This window comes from Pituophis catenifer, unplaced genomic scaffold (assembly GCF_029215685.1).
Source record: "Pituophis catenifer annectens isolate HBS135680 unplaced genomic scaffold, rPitCat1.0.hap2 SCAF_18, whole genome shotgun sequence".
NCBI lineage: Eukaryota > Metazoa > Chordata > Lepidosauria > Squamata > Colubridae > Pituophis > Pituophis catenifer.
Window position 1 is genome coordinate 1990388 of NW_027256898.1, and position 19922 is coordinate 2010309.

At 47.1% G+C, this 19922-nt stretch overlaps 1 protein-coding gene across 1 annotated transcript in view; it reads right to left on the minus strand.

The window, feature by feature from the left end:
* TP73 (tumor protein p73) overlaps positions 1-19478 on the minus strand; it is a 44674-nt gene extending 25196 nt beyond the window's left edge. Inside the window, 6 exon segments of the mRNA XM_070956249.1 lie at positions 2262-2507; positions 13509-13632; positions 16250-16339; positions 19012-19234; positions 19237-19274; positions 19441-19478. Coding sequence (XP_070812350.1) covers positions 2262-2507; positions 13509-13632; positions 16250-16339; positions 19012-19234; positions 19237-19274; positions 19441-19478 — 759 coding nt within the window.
* Positions 19479-19922: the final 444 nt, after the last annotated feature.

Below are 19922 nucleotides of genomic sequence, written 5' to 3' on the forward strand. Positions count from 1 at the left end.
TATATATATTTATATTTATATTATATTTATATATATATAAAAAGACCCTTCACATAAGCCTGATGATGGCAGATGAGATTAACTAGGGTTTATGTGTGTTTTTCCTCTAGGGAAAACCTGGCTAGAGGAAAAACATATATATATGTTATATATATGTAACATATATATATATATATATTTCTATCCCAGCCTGGTTACCGGGTGGAGAATCATGAATAGGAGCTCCTTAACACAGTTATACGGCATAAATAAATATTTTTTTAAAAAAATCCACACAGCAATGAAATGGCAAAATGCTAATTTTGAAACACACACATACAAGGAGTGAAAACACATTTATGACGGTCGCGTGACAGCCCCTTCCCCCTTTTTGCGACCTTCTGACCAACAAGTTGATAGGGAAGCCACGTTCACTTAATGGTGCGACTGAGTTAACAACTGGCACTTAGCAGCCGCGGCCAGAAACTCCGTAAACCGGTGCCAAATTCACTTCACCGGCATCTCGCTTGGCGACAGAAATGTGGGGGGGGGGGGGGCTCCGTGGTCGTCGTAAATCGAAGGACTACCTGTGATAATAAAACATCTGGAGCACCCCCTCGGCATTGACGGAATCCCCGTCGGTCAATTGCAAAAAGGCAGCTTTGACTCGGAACCACTGACATCCTTCAAGGATAGTGTAATATTATTCAACATCTGTCCAGCCCCCGTTTCTTGGCAAAGGCGCCAGAGGTGCCCCCAACCATGCCAGATCCAGTCCGAACATCTGGCTGGCTCTGTGAGATGTCACTCTTTTTAAAAAAAAAATAATAATTCATTTTAATTGAATTAAAGTGAACCCTGGGAGAATTTAATGGTAAATGCTGTGCTATCCTCCCGGTTTTTTTTATGGGAAGGCAATGCTTTATTGCAGCTATCTAGATAAAAGACTCCATCACTGTACCCATTTCACAGATTTTATCTGCTTTCCAAGCAAACAAGGCAGGGTTTTACGAGGGCATCCTGGAAGGGACGGTCACAACGTGAAAAACCAAAACATTTAATCCACGGGCTGGGATCTTTGGCAGAGTAACACACCCCACGTGGCCGCCACTGTGCGAAAAAACTTTTTTTTAAAAAAAAATTGCCGATAGAAAACAAGATCAATCTCAGTGGGTGTTTCATGAGCCAAACTGGGTCACAAACTAGGATTTAGCCCTGATGATGTTAGCTAGTTTGGGTCATGATATGTCTGCAAGAAAGCAAAAAAGCTCAGAGAGCACCAAGGAAATCCACAGTCCTTCTCCTTCTTTCTCCTTCCTTCTTTCTCCTTCTCTTTCTCACTTCTTCTTTCTTTCTCCTTCTCCTTCCCCTTCCCCTTCTCTTTCTCCTCTCCTTCACTTTCTCCTTCTCTTTCTCCTTCTCCTTCCCCTTCTCTTTCTCCTCTCCTTCTCTTTCTCCTCTCCTTCTTTCTCCTTTTCCTTCTTTCCCCCTCTTCCTCTTCCTCCTCCTCCTTCTCTTTCTCCTTTCTCCTTCTTTCTCTTTCTCCTTCTCTTTCTTTCTCCTTTCTCCTTCTCCTTTTCCTCCTCTCTCCTTCTCTTTCTCCTTCCCCTTCCCCTTCTCTTTCTCCTCTCCTTCTTTCTCATTCTCCTTCTCCTTCTCTTTCTCCTTTCTACTTCTCCTTTTTCTCCTTCTCTCTCCTTCTCTTTCTCCTTCCCCATCCCCTTCTCTTTCTCCTCTCCTTCTTTCTCCTCTCCTTCTCTTCCTCCTCCTCCCCCGCTCCTTTCTAACACTGATGATGTTCCCTAGTTTGGTCACGAAACGTTTGCAAGAAAACAACCAGGCTCAGAGGGCACCAAGGACCCCACAGTCCTTCCTCCTCCTCTCCCACTCCCTTCTAGCACTGATGATATTATCTAGTTTGGTCATGAAACGTCCGGAAGTAAACAACCAAGATCAGAGGGCACCAAGGACCCCTGATAAGTCTCTTTTTTTGAGGGGGGGGGATAATTTTGGAGAGACCAACCTTAAAAGTCTGGGAGAGGTTGGCTGTGGATGGCTGGCCATCCGTTTCTGGAGGATGGGCTTGGTGGTGCCGGATTTTAGGACTCTGGACCGAGATGGTTGAATTGAGGGTGGGGGGGAGAGAAAGGGCAGAGAGCTCACCCCTATCCCACCTGGGGTGGCCTTCCCCCAATGAAAAGGAAGCCCACCCACCCCAAAAATACAATACGCCCCCAGCGAGCAACTTTGGAGAGAGCAAAATCAAGAGATCGCCCACTTACCGTCCAGGTGGCCGATTTTGCTGTGCTGGATTGCTGGAAGGTGACTTCGAAGTGATGGGGTCCCGGGTAGTCGGTGTTGGAGGGGATGATGGGCGCCGGGGACATGGTGTCAAAGGTCGAGCTGGGCTGGGAGTAGGGCGAGAGCGTGGGGACATTAGCGATGTGCTCCGAGCTGTAAGGCGTGGAGGAGGCGGCTCGGCTGTCAGCGGTCTGATCCATGCTCCTGTTTAGCAAATTGTACTGGGACTGGGGTGGGGTGGGGTAATGGGGGGGGGGAGAGAGAGGGAGGGTTGGGGAGGGGAAGAGGAGAAGAAAAGAGAAGAGAGAAGAAGAGGAGAGAAGTCACACTGCCAGTTGCACAGACGAATTGGTGGCCTTGCTTTGGCAGCAAGCGTGCCCGTACAAAGATGCACCAGGTGTAAGGAGAAACTCCTGCAACATACCTCACCGGGGTCCTCCGGTGGAGCCTTTTTTTTTTTTTTTTTTGCATTCCACCCCCTCCCCTTCAAAACAAGCCCACACTTGCTCTCCGCCAGAGTTTCCTTTCTCTTCTTTTTTTTTTTTCCCCCTTTTGCGTTTGCAAAGGGTGGAGGAGAACGGTTGGCGAAGAAGAGGGGACGCTGGGCAGGGAAGGGTGGGGGTGGGTGGGTGGGTGGGGAGGGGGTTTCGGAGGGCAGAGATCCATCGGTGGCGGGGAGGGGGGCGCGAGCCAGAGGATGATGGAGAGGGCTGCTAAGACGGGAGGTTTGGGGAAGGACCAGGCACTGAGAGGCGTAAACTGACGGCAAAGGAAACCTGGCGTTACGCATTGAGCCTAAACTGACCATGTAGCTTGGATGGATGGATGGATGGATGGATGGATGGAAGGAAGGAAGGAGAAAGAGGGAGAGAGAGAAAGGAAGGAGAGAGGGAAGGAAGGAAGGGAAGGAAGTAGGGAGGGAGGAATGGAAGGAAGGATGGAGGAGGGAAAGGAAGAATTGGAAAAGAAGAGGAAGGAAGGAGAAAGAGAGTGGGGAAGGAAGGAGGAAAGGAAGGGAGGGAGGGAAAGGAAGAATTGGAAAAGAAGAGGAAGGAAGGAAAGAAAGGAGGGGGGGAGGGGAAAGAAGGAAGGGAGGGAGGAAAAGGAATTGGAAAAGAAGAGGAAGGAAGGAGAAAGAGAGTGGGGAAGGAAGGAGGAAAGGAGGGAAAGGAAGAAATGGAAAGGAAGAAGGGAGGGAGGGAAAGGAAGAATTGGAAAAGGAGAGGAGGGAAGGAAAGAAAGAGAAAGGAAGGAGGGAGGGAGGGAAAAGAAGGAAAGGAGGGAGGAAAAGGAATTGGAAAAGGAGAGGAAGGAAGGAGAAAGAAAGAGAGGAAGGAAAGGAAGGAGGGAGGGAAAGGAAGGAGAGAAAGGAACAAATGGAAAGGTAGAGGGAAGGAAAGGAAAGGAGGAAGAGGGAAGGAAAGGAAAGGAAAGGAAGCTAGAAGAAGGAAAGGAAAGGAAAGGAAAGGGTAGAATGGAATGGAATGGAAAGGAAGAAATGGAGAGGAAGGAGGGAGAGGGGAAAGAAAGAAGGAAGGAAGGAAGGAAGGAAGGAAAACACAGCCTTTCAATGCATAGAATCGGGCCAAGCCAATGCCTCCTAAGGCCTTTTCCTCCCGAGCTCAGAATTTCCTCTGAAGTCCCAGTGCAAATATTTTTCCTGCTCTGGGAAAGGCTGAGATTCGGAGGCTCATAAAACGGGGCGTGGGGGGGGCATTGGGGTGCGGGGGGGTTGAAGAACGAAGAAATTGGGGAGGGGGGTGTCGGCTTTGCCAACCTGAGCCTGTCCCGGCCTGCGTCTCTCCTGACACTCAACCCCTCCTGGACTCCGATCTGCCCTTGGCAAGTTTGCACAGGCGAGTTGGAGCGTGCCCATCTTCCTGTGCTGCTTAGCCAAGATCCCCCGCATTTATGGGCTTCGGTACCCCACTTCCCCAGAGAGGAGAAGGAGGCCCCCTTCTCCTGGGACTCAAAGCCTGCCGGGAAAACGACTGACCCAATGACCACAATCTCCATGGTGCTTATCTTCAGCTGAGATTTATGGCCTCTCGAAAAACCGGGGGCCGGTAGCTAGGCACAAACCATCAAAGTAGGCTTATCAGGAGTTTTAATCTGGGCTTCGGGCTGTTGGGTTACATCCGAAGGCGTTACGGGCGAGAAAATAACCGTGGAAATTCAATTTATTGGGGTGAAATACCTAGAGAGAGCTTAGCCATCCACAAGACAATTTTATGGAGCAAAATATGCCGCATCCTCGTTCGTTTAGTGACGGTTACCAAATGACCCCCTTTTTCACACTTAACGACCGTTGCAGCACCTCCAAAGTCACCGGATCAAAATTCAGACGCTCGGCAAGCGACTCATATTTATGACGGTCGCAGCGTCCCGAGGATACGTGATTAACTCCCCTTTTTGCAACCTTCCGGCCAGGGGAAGACAGATTCGCTTAACAACAGAGGACGAAAAGTCGTAAAACCGGGCCAAATTTCCCGAGCGGCTGTTTCGCTTAGCGACTGAAATTTGAGGGCTCTGTTGTGGCCGTAAGACGAGGACTACCTGTAGTATGTTTTTTTTTTTTTTTTTTGAAAGCGTGGAACGGGAGTCGACGAGGCGCAATATGACATGTGAAGTCAACCGATGCTGGTTTATTCCTTTTAACCATGGTCAACCATGGTCTCTCGGAGTCAAAAATGAAGCGGATGAGCAGAACGCCACAGTCCAAGACCAGTCAGGAATTGCAAGTTGTGGAAAACTGGGATTTACAGCTAAGCCTACAGACGGAGAGGCTAATTTTTATATCTGCAACCCTGGGCGCTATCATGCAATTATTATTATTATTAGGTTTTTAAGAAGGGACTGGACAGTCGCTTGTCTGAAATGGTCTATTGTCTCCTGGTTGAGCAGGGGGTTGGACTAGAGGACCTCCGAGGTCCCTTCCAGCTCTAGTCTGAATTGATGGATGGATTGATAAAATAATTGCGTGTTTTCCGTGCTTGGAAGGGTTGCAAATGCAGCCCCCCCACCCAAAAATTAAACCAAGCCGATTCTGACATCAAACACAAGGTTGCATGGTTTAATAGAAGCCAAGATGGTCCACATAAAAAAAATAAACAAACCGGGATTCGAATTCGAGTCCTGCGTGGCGGCCGCCATCTTGACTCCTTTGAGCTCTGCCCAGCTCTGTGGTAACACATCTGCCTTCGCCTGCGTCCATCGGTCCCCCGTTTCAATTTTACTTTCTTGTCCCAGCGGAAAAATGACAGGTGGCCCTCGACTTACGACCGTTAACCACAACAACACTGGAAAACAAAACAACCGGCGGGTCCTCGCACTTACGACCATCGCAGCCTCCTCCCAATCAGCTAAATCCAAATCTGGCCGTCTTTACGACCGAGGCAGAATCCCGGAGATCAGCTGGTGACCGTCCCAGCCGGTTTCAGACTGGCAAAGTGTGTGTGTGTGGGGGGGGGAGAAGCCGGATTCACTTAATGACATGTGATTCATTTAACGACCATGACTATTTGTTAAACAGCCGTGCCCCCTCCTCCAAAAAAGGCCATAAAATCGGACGCCGCTCGCTTCACCGCCTTGCCTTAACGACGGAACGTTTAGTCCCCCGTTTTGGCGGAGTCGTAAGTCGAGGACCGGCTGCTGATAACCTTGTCTGGCCTCTCCGAGATATCGGCTCCCCCTCCCCAAATCCATTTCAATCCTTCCTTCCAACTTCGGCAGGCTCGGGAGTTCAAGGAACATGTTAAAACTTGGGATTTGAAGAACCTCTCCCACTTAGAACTTTTTCCGAAGTTGTTCTGTAATCGTGGTTTTTTTTTTTCCTTTTAATGGGTGGGGGGGGGGGGTGAGGTGGGGGGGGGCTGAAGAGACCTCCGCTTGTGTTGCGTTTCCCACAATCTCTGCAGTGTTTAGTGAGTAACGGTTGGAATTTGCAGCAAGCTTCGACTTGCGCCGGCAAAGAGAAACACCTCCTTTCTCCCCGAAAGTATGCATGATGGGACAGGGGGAAAAAAATATAATAATAATATATATATATATATAAATATATTTTTCTCCTTCTCACAAGAGCCCGGTTCCCAAAATGTTTAATTTTTTTCTCCTTCTTTGTAGACCACCTAGAAGGGAAGTTCTATCGGGCTGGGGGTCATTCCCAAAAAACACATGGCACATCTGGAAGGGACTTTGGAGGTCTTCTACTCCAACCCCCTGCTCAGGCAGGAGACCCTGGACCATTTCAATCAATCAATCAATCAATCAATCAATCAATCAATTAATAATCAATCAACCTGAATACAGGTGGAAGGGACTTTTGAGGTCTTCTAGTCCAATCTCTTTGCTCGAGCAGGAGACCCTGGATCATTTCAATCAATCAATCAATCAAACAATTTATAATCAATCAACCTGAATACAGCTGGGAGGGACCTTAGAGGTCTTCTAGTCTAACCCCTTTGCTCGAGCAGGAGATCCTTGGCCTCATTTCAGACAAATGAATTGTCCAGTCTCTTCTTAAAAACCTTCCAGTGATGGAGCATCCATAACTTCTGGTGGCGGGTCGTTCCACTGATTAATTAACAGAATCACAGAGTCGGAAGGGACCTTGGAGGTCATCTAGTCCAGCCCCCGGCCCAAGCAGGACAGCCTACCCCATTATCTGACAGATGGCTTTTCCACCTTACAACCGGAATCTGAAAATTTCCCCCGACTGATTTTTTTTTCCCCCTCCCCTTCTTTGGAAAAAAATCGGGAGAGGTAGACCTTCACTTACGACTACAGCCGAATCTAGAATTGAGGTTGCTAAGCGGGACATTGGTTGAGTTGAGTTTTGCCCCGTTTCGCGACTTTCCCAGCCACCGTTCTTAAGCGAATCGCAGCAGTGGTTAAATTAGTCGCACGGTGGTTAAACGAATCAGGGTTTCCCCCCGTTGAAGGTCGCAAAAGGGGGAAATCGCGTGACCCCCGGGACACTGCAACCGTCATAAACACGAATCAGTTGCCAAGCGTCCAAAATTTGGATCACGTGGCCATGGGGATCCCACAATGGTCGTAAGTGCAAAACAACAGTCATAAGTGCGAAATGCGGTCGTAAGTCCCTTTTTTCAGTATTGTTGTAACTCCGAACGGTCACTAAACGAACTGCCATAAGTCGAGGACTACCTACACTCAAAAGAATAACGCTCCTGCTGGCTGGGGCTGCTGGGAATTGTAGTCCAGCCTGCGATGGGGAGAGCGCCGGATGGAGAAAACCTGGAATTTGCATGCACTGGAAAACAACAGTTGCCGAGCATTGCACAAATGAAAAGGAACACAATCCCTCCCGCTTGGCAATTAACTCCTAAGGTTACCGCAAAACACACATACGGCGGGTACCCAACATTCGGCCAGTGTGAACCATCGAGCTAATTAGTGCCACGTTTTAACGGGCATCTCCATTTAACATCTCCACGTCGCATTCGGTAACAGACAAACCCGGAGCAAAAATCGACTTTATTTTTATTTTGGAAGGACGGATTTTTTTCCTTTCCACCGCCCGAAAAAAACATGTCAATCCTCTCGTTTTTGCACGCTCGGTCTTTTGACGAAATGCTGGATCTCGGGGAGAGACCTGTGGTTTTAAAATTTGCCATCCTGGGTCCCCAAAATCTTGGGATTTAATCCCCTTTGACCTTTGCTTTGGTTTTCGCGGCGTCTGGAGATACGACGCGGCCTGCTGCCTTGTCAACAGAAAACGTCGCTTGCTAACTGTTTTGCGGTTTGGTGGATCCAAGCCAGAGAAAACTGCTGAAAACACACCAACACACACGCACACACACACACACGGACGAAAAGCTGCAGATGTTGTCAGCTGCTGCAACAAACAAGGCCACGCCTTCGCGGCCGAGGATGATTTTTTTTCCCCCGCCCGGTCTCAAAACAACCGTCAAATCCGGATTTTATTTCCCTAATTCTCGACATGGGCAAATCCTTAAAAACTCAACGTAACCGAGATTCGGGCAAAACCCCGAATCTTTTTATCGAAGGCTTCCGTTTGTTAACCCCCGTCGGTGTTCGAATCCTATTGATTTGACGGGATCCAATAAAGGCAGCTACGTTTATTTGGATGCTATCAAATAAAGGTGGCTGCAATTTTTTTTTTAATTTTATTTTAAAATGGCATCGTTCTGGGAGCCAGATCGTAATCTAATATCTCCTTTGAAGAGAGTGACGGCAGAACTTCGTCCTTCGTGGCCGTCGCCAGCCAAGACCATCGAACTAAATTTAATGAAGGTTTGGTGTTTAGCCACGGTTAGCCAATCCTGGCTTGATGGAAAGCCCAGGCTGAATGGCATGGAAATGGCAATAGGGGAAATCCCAATTTGGGTGCATCGGTTGGGTTCCCCAAATTTGCTGGAATTTTCATCCAAACCCAAAGAGATGAAAAGTTGACCGGTTGGGGACCGAGTCAAACCGGCTGTCATCTCAAGCAAGACCTCGAGCATCCTCAAACTCTGTTTAAACCCAAAACATTCGGATGATGATGGTTTGGGGGTACCGAAAAACACAGAGGAATGACACGAAATCCTCCGTAGCTCATCAAACCAAGCTCACGTCTGTCTATCTATCTATCTATCTATCTATCTATCTATCTATCTATCTATCTATCTATCTATCTATCTACCTACCTATCATTTCTTCCCCTGTCTCTCATCTATCTATCTATCTATCTATCTATCTATCTATCTATCTATCTATCTATCTATCTACCTATCATTTCTTCCCCTGTCTCTCATCTATCTATCTATCTATCTATCTATCTATCTATCTATCTATCTATCTATCTAATTTATCTACCTACCTGCCTACCTAATCTATCATATCTATCAGATCCATATCTATCTATCTATCTATCTATCTATCTATCTATCTATCTATCTATCTATCATTTCTTCCCCTCTCTCTCATCTATCTATCTATCTATCTATCTATCTATCTATCTATCTATCTATCTAATTTATCTACCTACCTGCCTACCTAATCTATCATATCTATCAGATCCATATCTATCTATCTATCTATCTATCTATCTATCTATCTATCTATCTATCTATCTACCTACTTACCTACCTACCTACCTACCTATAATTTCTTCCCCTCTCTCTCTCATCTGTCTGTCTGTCTGTCTGTCTGTCTGTCTGTCTGTCTATCTATCTATCTATCTATCTATCTATCTATCTATCTATCTACCTACCTATCTACCTACCTACCTACCTACCTGCCTATCATTTCTTCCCCTCTCTCTCTCATCTATCTGTCTGTCTGTCTGTCTGTCTGTCTGTCTGTCTGTCTGTCTGTCTGTCTATCTATCTATCTATCTATCTATCTATCTATCTATCTATCTATCTATCTGTCTGTCTGTCTGTCTTGGTGGCCTTTCAGAAGCCAGTTGAGGTTCTCCTACTTCCTAGCCCGCTTCCTAAAAAAAAAACCCCCGGAAAAAAAAACAGCACCTACCGTAGTGTAAGGCTGCACCGAGTTGCTAACATACAGCATATTTATCTATGTGGGGTTTGAAGATGATGACAAGACAGCGTCTCGCCTCTGGAGTCATGAGGGTTGAAGGGTCACCACAGAGGATGGAGGTTTCGGGGGTCCACCAAGAGGGTGCCGACAGCCAGAAGGACAGAGGCCGGGGGCCCGATTCGAAGCTGGCTTGTTCGTGGTAGCCTAGATGACTCTCTCTTGTTCCCCCCTCCCCACCCGTTAGATTGCGGTGCTGTCATTGAGTTGCATCTAACAACCAACGCTCCGTAGCCAACCTCCTTTTCCTCCCTTATGACTATTCATTAAAGTCAAGGCAAGTTTCAACATGCCCGTTGGAAGATTGGACAGTACCAAGGGTGCCCCATGGGGGGGAGGGAGAGACGTGGGCAGAGCTGGCGCGCAATGCAACCACGCTCGGTGCGAATGCCCGTCCTGCCCTCTGCAAACAAGGTGGTTGAGATTGCCCTCCCGGGGCGGTCAACGACATCCAGGGGTGGTCCCTGCCCTGGTGGGAATGAAATCGAGGCACCTGGTGGCAACGGAGACGTGGCAAAATAGGCCTTTGTCGCCGGCGATGCAGGTTTTATTCCCACGGTGGCATGGGGCAAATCTTGGAAACACGCCCAGCATGGACCCCGATGGGTAGGGGGGAAAAGAGAGCATACGTCGTGCGCAGGGGCCCCTGGGGTGTGTTCGGTTGGAGAACTCTGATTATTGTCATAGAACATAGAATGACAGGGTGTGAAGGGACCTTGGAGGTCTACTAGTCCAACCCCCTGCTCAAAGAGGAGACCCCCTATGCGATTTCAGATAAGTCTCTTGAGTCTCTTATTTAAAAACATCCAGTGTTGGAGCATTCACAAGTTCTGGTGGCAAGCTGTTCCGCGGATTAATTGTTCTTCTAATTTTGGGGAAATTCCTCCTTATTTCTAGGTTGAGTCTCTCCTTGATCAGTTTCCATCGCTTATTCCTTGTCAAAACACCTTTGGGTGTTTTGGAAAATAGATTGACCCCCTTCCTCCTCTCTGGGGCAGCCCCTCAAATATTGGAAGACTGCTATCATGTCATCCCTGGTCTGTTTTTTTTTTAAAGTTTAGTGGACTTTATTGTCATTGCACCTCGCACAATGAAATTAAATGCCGTCTTCCGTGTACATTATAACCATAAAAAAAAATAAAACACAAACACACCTCCTTCGCATTCTATGCAATTGAATTAATTGCAATTGATGTTTATATTGTATGTTTTCTAATTTGGGCTGTTCACCGCCCCGAGTCCTTCGGGAGAGGGGGCGGTATAAAAATTTAATAAATAAATAAATAAATAAATAAATAAATAAATAAATACATACATACATACATACATACATACATACATACATATATATATATACATACATACATACATACATAAATAAAGAAATTGAAACCCCCTGATATTGCATTAATATTATACTATTACAGTAGAATTCAATATAGTTACTGCTCTGGGATAGAAGCTGTTTTTTCAGTCTATTTGTCCTTGTTTTTTATTGTCCTGTACCGGCTGCCAGATGGTAATAGTTTAAAAAAAAAAAGGATGAGATGGATCTTTAAGAATGTTTTGAACTTTCTTACAGCAGCGGGAGCTATAAAGCTCTTCCAAGGAGAAGAGAGGGCAACCCATGATCCTCTGGGTCAGGGGTGTCCAACCTTGGCAACTTTAAGACTTGTGGACTTCAACTCCCAGAGTTCCACAGCCAGCAAAGGAAAGCTGGCTGAGGAACTCTGGGAGTTGAAGTCCACAAGTCTTAAAGTTGCCAAGGTTGGAGACCCCTGCTATGGGCAATGATGTTAACCCTCTGGAGCCCTGTCCTATCTGCCACTGTGCAATTGGCAAACCATACACAGGTCTTTTTAAATTATTATTATTATTATTATTATTATTATTATTATTATTATTATTATTATTATTATTATTATTATTTAATCTTTAGTGAGATTCACAGCCTTTGAGGCTGGTTAATAGTTCAGCAGCTCGAGTCCTAACCAAGGACCTAGGAACTGTTAAGGTATCGTTGGAGGATGTAAGTAGTTGTTGTTGTTGTTGTTGTTGTTGTTATTATTATTATTATTATTATTATTATTATTATTATTATTTAATCTTTAGTGAGATTCACAGCCTTTGAGGCTGGTTAATAGCTCAGCAGCTCGAGTCCTAACCAAGGACCTAGGAACTGTTAAGGTATCGTTGGAGGATGTAAGTAGTTGTTGTTGTTGTTATTATTATTATTATTATTATTATTATTATTATTATTATTATTATTATTATTATTATTATAGTAGACCTTCCCAAGATCAGCCCCATAGAAAAAATTGGGGAGAAATTTTGATCCATGCCTTCATCGTTTTCCGCCGGTACCCCAAAAATGTAGCCCCCGCAAAGCACAAAATGTGGGGTCCTGCCCACGGCTGCCCCGAATGGCTCCCTCGCACAATTGTGACACAATTCAGACTAAAGAATTGCAATGTGCAAACGTTTGAAGCGGTCGAACAGCTGTCGAAAACCCATTCGTATTTGGTATGGATTCATTCTTTTCTTTCTTTCATTGGATCGAATGGAAAGGGCCCTGCCCAGCTTGCAAATAATACTGGGGAACTCACAACTAAACACAGTACTTGTTCCGAGAGAAAATAGCACAAAACAGACGACCAAACTACAATTGAAACAACAATTGCTGTCATGTCGGGTCAGCAACCTGCGGCTCTGGAGCCGCATGTGGCTCTTTCACCCCTCTGCTGCGGCTCCCCGTCACTCAAAATATGCGTCACAACCGCCAATGTGCGACACCCGTCGGCACGCAATTTATTGAGCTTTTCAACACCCGGTAGGCTAATCATGGATAAATCCAAGAAAAGAAAAGTTTCAGAAGAAAAGAGAACGTTTAATTCAACAACGTAGCTAGTTTTGTGGCCGCTCAAGAAATAGTCAGGCACTGGAAGGGTTTTTGTGGCTCCCGCTGTTTTTTTTTTTTCTGTGGGAAATGGGTGCAAATGGCTCTTTGAGTGTTTAAGGTTGCAGACCCATGCTCTAGACTGGCCAAACTCAAATCCTCCCGTTCTTCATATATTTTATTCTCCTAGTTGCTCTTCTCTGCACTTTTCCAAAAAGACTCAACCTCTTTTTTTTTTTGGAACGTGGTCACCAAACCTGGATTTTTGTACCAAAACCTGAAAGCACAACTTACAGCTCTCAATTAACAAGCACGACCAGAATTTCCGGCGCTAAGCAAATTCAGCGAGCCGCATCTCCCCTCCCCCCTGGTTTCACAACCTTTGCCCCAGTTGTTAAGTGAATCTCCCAGGGCTGTTAAATGAATCGCATGGTAGCTAAGCGAATCCGGCATTCCCTCGTTGATTTTACTCGCCGCGACGAAGGCCAATGGCGAGCGCAAGACACCCCTCCCTCCGGGACGCTGCAAATTGTAAAGACAAACGCATGGATTTTGATCGCGCGACGGTAACGGATGCCGCAACGGTTGTAAGTCCGAGGAGCGGTCGTAAGTCCCTTTTTTCAGTGCCGTTCTAACTTCCAAGGGCCACTAAACGAACGATTGTAACTCGAGGAATAGCACAGCACCATATTTTTTTTCCCCATCTCCAGCATCCTAATTGCACCGATTTTCGTACATTTTCTATCGCCGCTTTTCCAAAACTTACCATTACTGAATCATCCATGCTCCTCATCTGGAAAACGTCCATGGTGACTTCTGTCTGATTGTGAGGTTCACCTTCTCCCCTATTTCCCGACTGGGGGAGGTCAAAATAGGTACTGTCCGGCTCCCTGTCCCAGAGAAGGAAACACAACATCAAATCTTTGCGCTCGATTGAAAAACTTGCCGCAATCTCAACCCTAAATTTTGCGTGTTCTTTTGTAACCCAAGCTGTGGTCATGTTCCATGTTTTGGCCAGAGGGGCCCAGATTTCAAATAATAATTGCCTTTAATTAGGAGTACATATAAAGGTGTCAGCAGAAAGAGTGGGTGCAGTGGACTTAGAGGCGGAGCTCTGGCCTCACAATCAGGAGGTTTGTGAGTTCGATCCTAGGTAGAGGCTGATATTTCTCTCTCTCTGGGCACAATGAGAAATAGATCTGCTGAACAAAACTCCACACTGGCAACAGGAAAGGCATCCGGCCAGTAAAACACTCTACTAGCTCCATTCAGTTGCCCAGACTCCACCCGCCCTGAGTCCACTAGGAGAAGGGCGGGATAGAAATTTGAATAAATAAATAAATAAACGGTTTAAAATTCACGGTGGGGGAAAAAAATGTGATTTATGACCTCTTAACTCCCACTTATAACCATCGTCCAAGTCACATGGTCGTGATTTGTAACCATTGGGCCGATTGGCTGGGGAATTCTGGGAGTTGAAGTCCACAGGCCTTTTAGTGGGCAATTTGGATACTTCTTGCCTTGTAGACGGACTCCGTTCTGTGTCCTTCGAGTTAAAAAAAAAGGAAACCCAAAAATTCCAGCTTTGCTAAAGGCAAGGAATGAGGTTTCTTTCGAAGGGCGAAAGGCCTCCGGAGTCAGGAATGTGATAAGGGGAACTATAAAAGTGGAATAAACAGAGAATTAGCGTTGACATCCTCAATGGCTTTGAAGAGAAGGACCAGGGGAGACAGGATAGCATCGTCCAATATTTGAGTGAGGGGCTGCCACAGAGAGGAAGGGGGGGTCAAGCTATTTTCTAAAGCATCTGAAGGCCAGAGAAGGAAGAATGGATGGAAACTGATTCAACCTAGAAATAAGGAGGAATTTTCTGGCAGTGAGAACCATCAACCGATGGAACAGAAGTTGCCTTTGGAAGTTGTGGGAGCTTCATCATAGAAGAGATTAGACTGCCCTCTGTCAGAAATGACTGCTTGAGATGGGGGTTGGACTAGATGACCTACAAGGTCCCTTCCAACTCTGTTATTATTCTGTTATTCAGAAGTTGTGGGAGCTTCAAGTTTGCGTTTAAAGTTTGATGGTCGCTTGGATGGAAGAATAAGAAGAATAAGAATAATTTTATTTCTATACCGCCCTTCTCCCGAAGGACTCAGGGCGGTGTACAGCCTGTTAAAAGCACAAGACAAACATCAATGAAAATAATTTAAAATTATTAAATAATTCGGCTCAATTTAAAACCCCAGAAATTTAAAATGGAGGGCCAACAATGGCTGACAAGGCGCTGGCCGAGGTGCTGAATTCTCCCGGCTGGCTTCAGCCAAAGGGGGCTTTCACCGGATCACCAAATAAGATTGGATCAGACTGGATCCAGAAGTTGGGTGGATTTCTTAATGGATCAAAGCAAACGCCAGCTGAGTTTGGCCCCAAATCGACACAACCCCAATAATGCACAGCCGACGTTGTTATGGGAATGCAAAACGTGGTTTTAGTGATCTAGGTTAATCCTTGACTTTTGGGGACCAGTTGGGAGTTGTTAATAGTTGTGAGTCGAGTCGAACTTAAATTTTATCACCGTTTCTACGGGGGTCGTTAAATGAATTGAGCCGGTCCTTAAATGAAGCCAGCTCCCTCCAAGGGTGGGGAGTGGGGTTTTTTTCTTGCCGGCTATCGGCCCGAAAGATACAAATCGGCATCCTGTGAATTCAAGGATAGTTGGAAGGGTGAGTAGAAGTCGTAAGTCACTTTTTTGTCTCCACCGTACCGTTGTTAAATGGACCGTCGTAAGGTACGAGGACTACTTTGTAAACTGGGATGTTCATGGTAGCCTTTTTCTAATGTTTCATGTTTGATCCTGGTTTATGAACCTGGTTTGTGGGCTAGTTTAGGATTTAGTGAGGTTGTGTGAAGTCAGTTAATAATTCAGTAACGGTGATGAAGGAACCCAGGTGATTAATGGGCTCTTCAGATTCCAAAGATTATTGGAGAGGTAGTCCTCGATTTATAACCACATATTTTCTGTTGCTAAGTGAGACGTGTGTGAATTTTGCCCCATTTTACGACCTTCCTTGCCTCGGTTGTTAAGTGAAACACTTCAGTCGTTAAATTAGTGACCTGGTTGTTAAGTGAATCTGGCCTTCCCCGTGGACTTTGCTCGTCAGAAGATCCCAAAGGGGATCGTGTGGGCACTGCAACTGTCGTATCTATGAATCAGCTGCCGAGCTTCTGAATTTTGATGGCAGGATCATGGGGGATGCCGCAAGATGTGTGAAAACTGATCACAAGTCCCTATTTTCGGCGCCGTTGTAACTTTGAACGGTCACTAAATGGACGGTCGTAAGTTGAGGACTACCTATATCAGAGGCCGTCGCAAAGATGCTAATTCCTTCCTCCCCAGATCAGGCCAAGCCCAAACTCAGCTGCCCTTGGAGGACCAGACCGCTGCTCCGTTGTGCCACCATTTTGCGAGTGCCCCCGTGAGTTTCAATGGAGCCCCCTCCTCTTACTTACAAGGTACTCCAGAGATGCTCAAAGGTTGTGCCTTCATCTGCTGGAGAAGCCCGAGACATCTTCAGCGAACTTGGAGAAGGATAGGTGGCCCTGTCGGAGAAAAGACAAGCTGTGTTAGATTGTGAAGAAGAAGGAGGAGGAGGAGGAGAGGAAGAGAGGAGGAGGAGGAGAGGAAAGAGAATGAGGAGGAGGAGATTGAGGAGGAGGAAGAAGAAGAGGAGGAGGAGGAGGAGAAAGAAAGGAGGAGAGGAGAAGAAGAAGAGGAGGAGGAGAGGAAGAAGAACAAGGGAGGAGGAAGAGGAAGGAGAATGAGGTGGAGATTGAGTAGGAGGAAGAAGAGGAGAAGGAAGAGGTGGAGGAGAAAGAAAAAAGGAGGAGAGGAGAAGAAGAGGAGGAGGAGAAAGAAGAAAGGATGAGAGGAGAAGAAGAGGAGGAGGAGAGGAAGAAGAACAAGGGAGGAGAAAGAGGAGGAGAGGAAGAAGAATGAGGAGGAGGAGATTGGGGAGGAGGAGGAAGAAGAGGAGGAGGAAGAGGAGGAGAGGAAGGAGAAGGAAGAGGAGGAGGAGAAAGAAGAAAGGAGAGGAGAAGAAGAGGAGGAGGAGGAGGAGGAAGAAGAAAGGAGGAGAGGAGAAGAAGAGGAAGAGAGGAAGGAGGAGGAGGAGGAGAGGAAGAAGAACAAGGGAGGAGGAGGAGAGGAAGGAGAATGAGGAGGAGGAGATTGAGTAGGAGGAAGAAGAGGAGAGGAAGGAGAAGGAAGAGGTGGAGGAGAAAGAAAAAAGGAGGAGAGGAGAAGAAGAGGAAGAGGAGGAGGAGAAAGAAGAAAGGATGAGAGGAGAAGAAGAGGAGGAGGAGAGGAAGAAGAACAAGGGAGGAGAAAGAGGAGGAGAGGAAGAAGAATGAGGAGGAGGAGATTGGGGAGGAGGAGGAAGAAGAGGAGGAGGAAGAGGAGGAGAGGAAGGAGAAGGAAGAGGAGGAGGAGAAAGAAGAAAGGAGAGGAGAAGAAGAGGAGGAGGAGGAGGAAGAAGAAGAAAGGAGGAGAGGAGAAGAAGAGGAAGAGAGGAAGGAGGAGGAGGAGGAGAGGAAGAAGAACAAGGGAGGAGGAGGAGAGGAAGGAGAATGAGGAGGAGGAGATTGAGTAGGAGGAAGAAGAGGAGAGGAAGGAGAAGGAAGAGGTGGAGGAGAAAGAAAAAAGGAGGAGAGGAGAAGAAGAGGAAGAGGAGGAGGAGAAAGAAGAAAGGATGAGAGGAGAAGAAGAGGAGGAGGAGAGGAAGAAGAACAAGGGAGGAGAAAGAGGAGGAGAGGAAGAAGAATGAGGAGGAGGAGATTGGGGAGGAGGAGGAAGAAGAGGAGGAGGAAGAGGAGGAGAGGAAGGAGAAGGAAGAGGAGGAGGAGAAAGAAGAAAGGAGAGGAGAAGAAGAGGAGGAGGAGGAGGAGGAAGAAGAAAGGAGGAGAGGAGAAGAAGAGGAAGAGAGGAAGGAGGAGGAGGAGGAGAGGAAGAAGAACAAGGGAGGAGGAGGAGAGGAAGGAGAATGAGGAGGAGGAGATTGAGTAGGAGGAAGAAGAGGAGAGGAAGGAGAAGGAAGAGGTGGAGGAGAAAGAAGAAAAGAGGAGAGGAGAAGAAGAAGAAGAGGAGGAGGAGGAGGAGGAGAGGAAGGAGGAGGAGACAACAACTACAACAACAACTCTGGAATTATTCAGAAGCGATTTTGAAATCCTTTCATCAAATTCTTGGTAGGCGTCCGTCCATCTCCTGCTTAGCAAGGAAAATTGAAAACAATACAGGCAGTCCTTGACTTGCCACAGTCCGATTAGTGACCGTTCAACCTTGCAGCAGCCCTGAAAAAAAAGGGACTTAAGACCGTTTTTCGCGGTTACGACCCTTCCAGCTTCCCCCTGGTCACGGGATCAAAATACGGACACTTGGCAACTGACTCAGTTTATGACCGTCGCAGCGTTCCCCCCCAGATCCCTTCCAGCTCTATTCCGATTGATTGATGGATGGATGGATGGATGGATGGATGGATATGCTGTAGGATCTCCTGCTTGAGAAGGGGGTTGGACTAAAAGACCTCTAAGGTCCCTTCCAGCACTATTCTGATTGATTGATTGATTGATTGATTGATTGATCGATTGATTGATTGAAATGGCCTAAGTTCTCCTGTTCGAGCAGAGGGCTGGACTAGAAGACCTCCAAGGTCCCTTCCACCTCTATTCTTTGATTGATTGATTGAAATGGCCTAGGGTTTCCTGCTCGAGCAGGGGGTCAGTCTAGAAGTCCTCCCAGGCCCCTTCCAACTCTTTGTTATTCCACCTTCTACGTCCTCCTTCTGTCCAGGCGCATAACTGCATGGCCGCCCTGGGTGTCGAGTTATCCAGAGGGACAGTCGGCTCGCCCCGTAACGCAAAGACGCCAAAGAGTTAAAACCAAAGTTTCCCCGTCGGCTGGGAAGGCCAACTCCGTCTGTCGTTGTTAAGAGGGAGGGGAGATTAAGTCGTGGCCCACCTTGGAAGGAATTGCACCCCCCACACACACACCGGTGCCAAGGGATTAAACTTCTGAAAATAAATTCCTTTTCCCTTTAAAAAACACCCAATGGCCATTTTGCACCGAGTTCGGGTTCTTGGCTGAGAAAAGGGGAAGATTTGAAACCTTTTTTTGGGGGGGGGGGTAAAGAAACAGTTTTTGCAGAGGTTTGCTTTTCAGAGGTCTGGGCTTGGGAGGGGAGGAGAGGAGAGGGAGGGGGGAGGGGATAAAGGCCTACCTGTTCGGCCGTTGGCGTTCGCGTGTCCCTTTGAGAAAGTGTCAGGGGCATGGAAGGATTTGCAATTCTCACCCGGGCGCCAGCGGCCAAGGAGCGTCCCCGTCACCAAGGAGATGGCGGTCGAGCTCTTCAAAGCTATGCCAAAATTGTGGCTTTGCACACTCCTTCCTGGAACACGCAACGGAGGGAGGGAGCATGGACCAGCCCATGAGTTCGGTTTGCTCAGCCTAATGCTAAAATCCGTCCGGCAATTTTGCACTCGCTGGGCCTGAGGCTTCCGTTTTTCTGCCTCAAATCCATCCGACAATTTTGCACTTGCTGGGCCCGAGGCTTCCGTTTTTCTGCCTCAAATCCATCCAGGAATTTTGCACTTCTGGGCCCGAGGCTTCCGTTTTTCTGCCTCAAATCCATCCAGGAATTTTGCACTCGCTGGGCCTGAGGCTTCCGTTTTTCTGCCTCAAATCCATCCAGGAATTTTGCACTCGCTGGGCCTGAGGCTTCCGTTTTTCTGCCTCAAATCCATCCAGGAATTTTGCACTCGCTGGGCCTGAGGCTTCCGTTTTTCTGCCTCAAATTCATCAGCAATTTTGCACTTCTGGCCAAGTCGACGGGGACACCAAATTCACTTAACAACCTAACTTTAACCATTGCAGGGATTCGCTGAACGACGGTGGCCAGAAAAGTTGTAGAACAAGGCGACGTTCGCTTGACAATTGTCTCACTTTAGCGACGGAGAAACGTTGGCCTCCCTCGTGGCCGTAAGTCGAGGACTTCCTGTATTTTGTTTCAGCTACACATTTCCTCAGTTTCGGTCACAAATTTACTTCCGTGGACCTTACGTCATACTTAAGTGATTAGTAGAGGGGGCGAGGGGCGTGCATAAGTGTACTAACGGGCCTATCGTCCCTGCC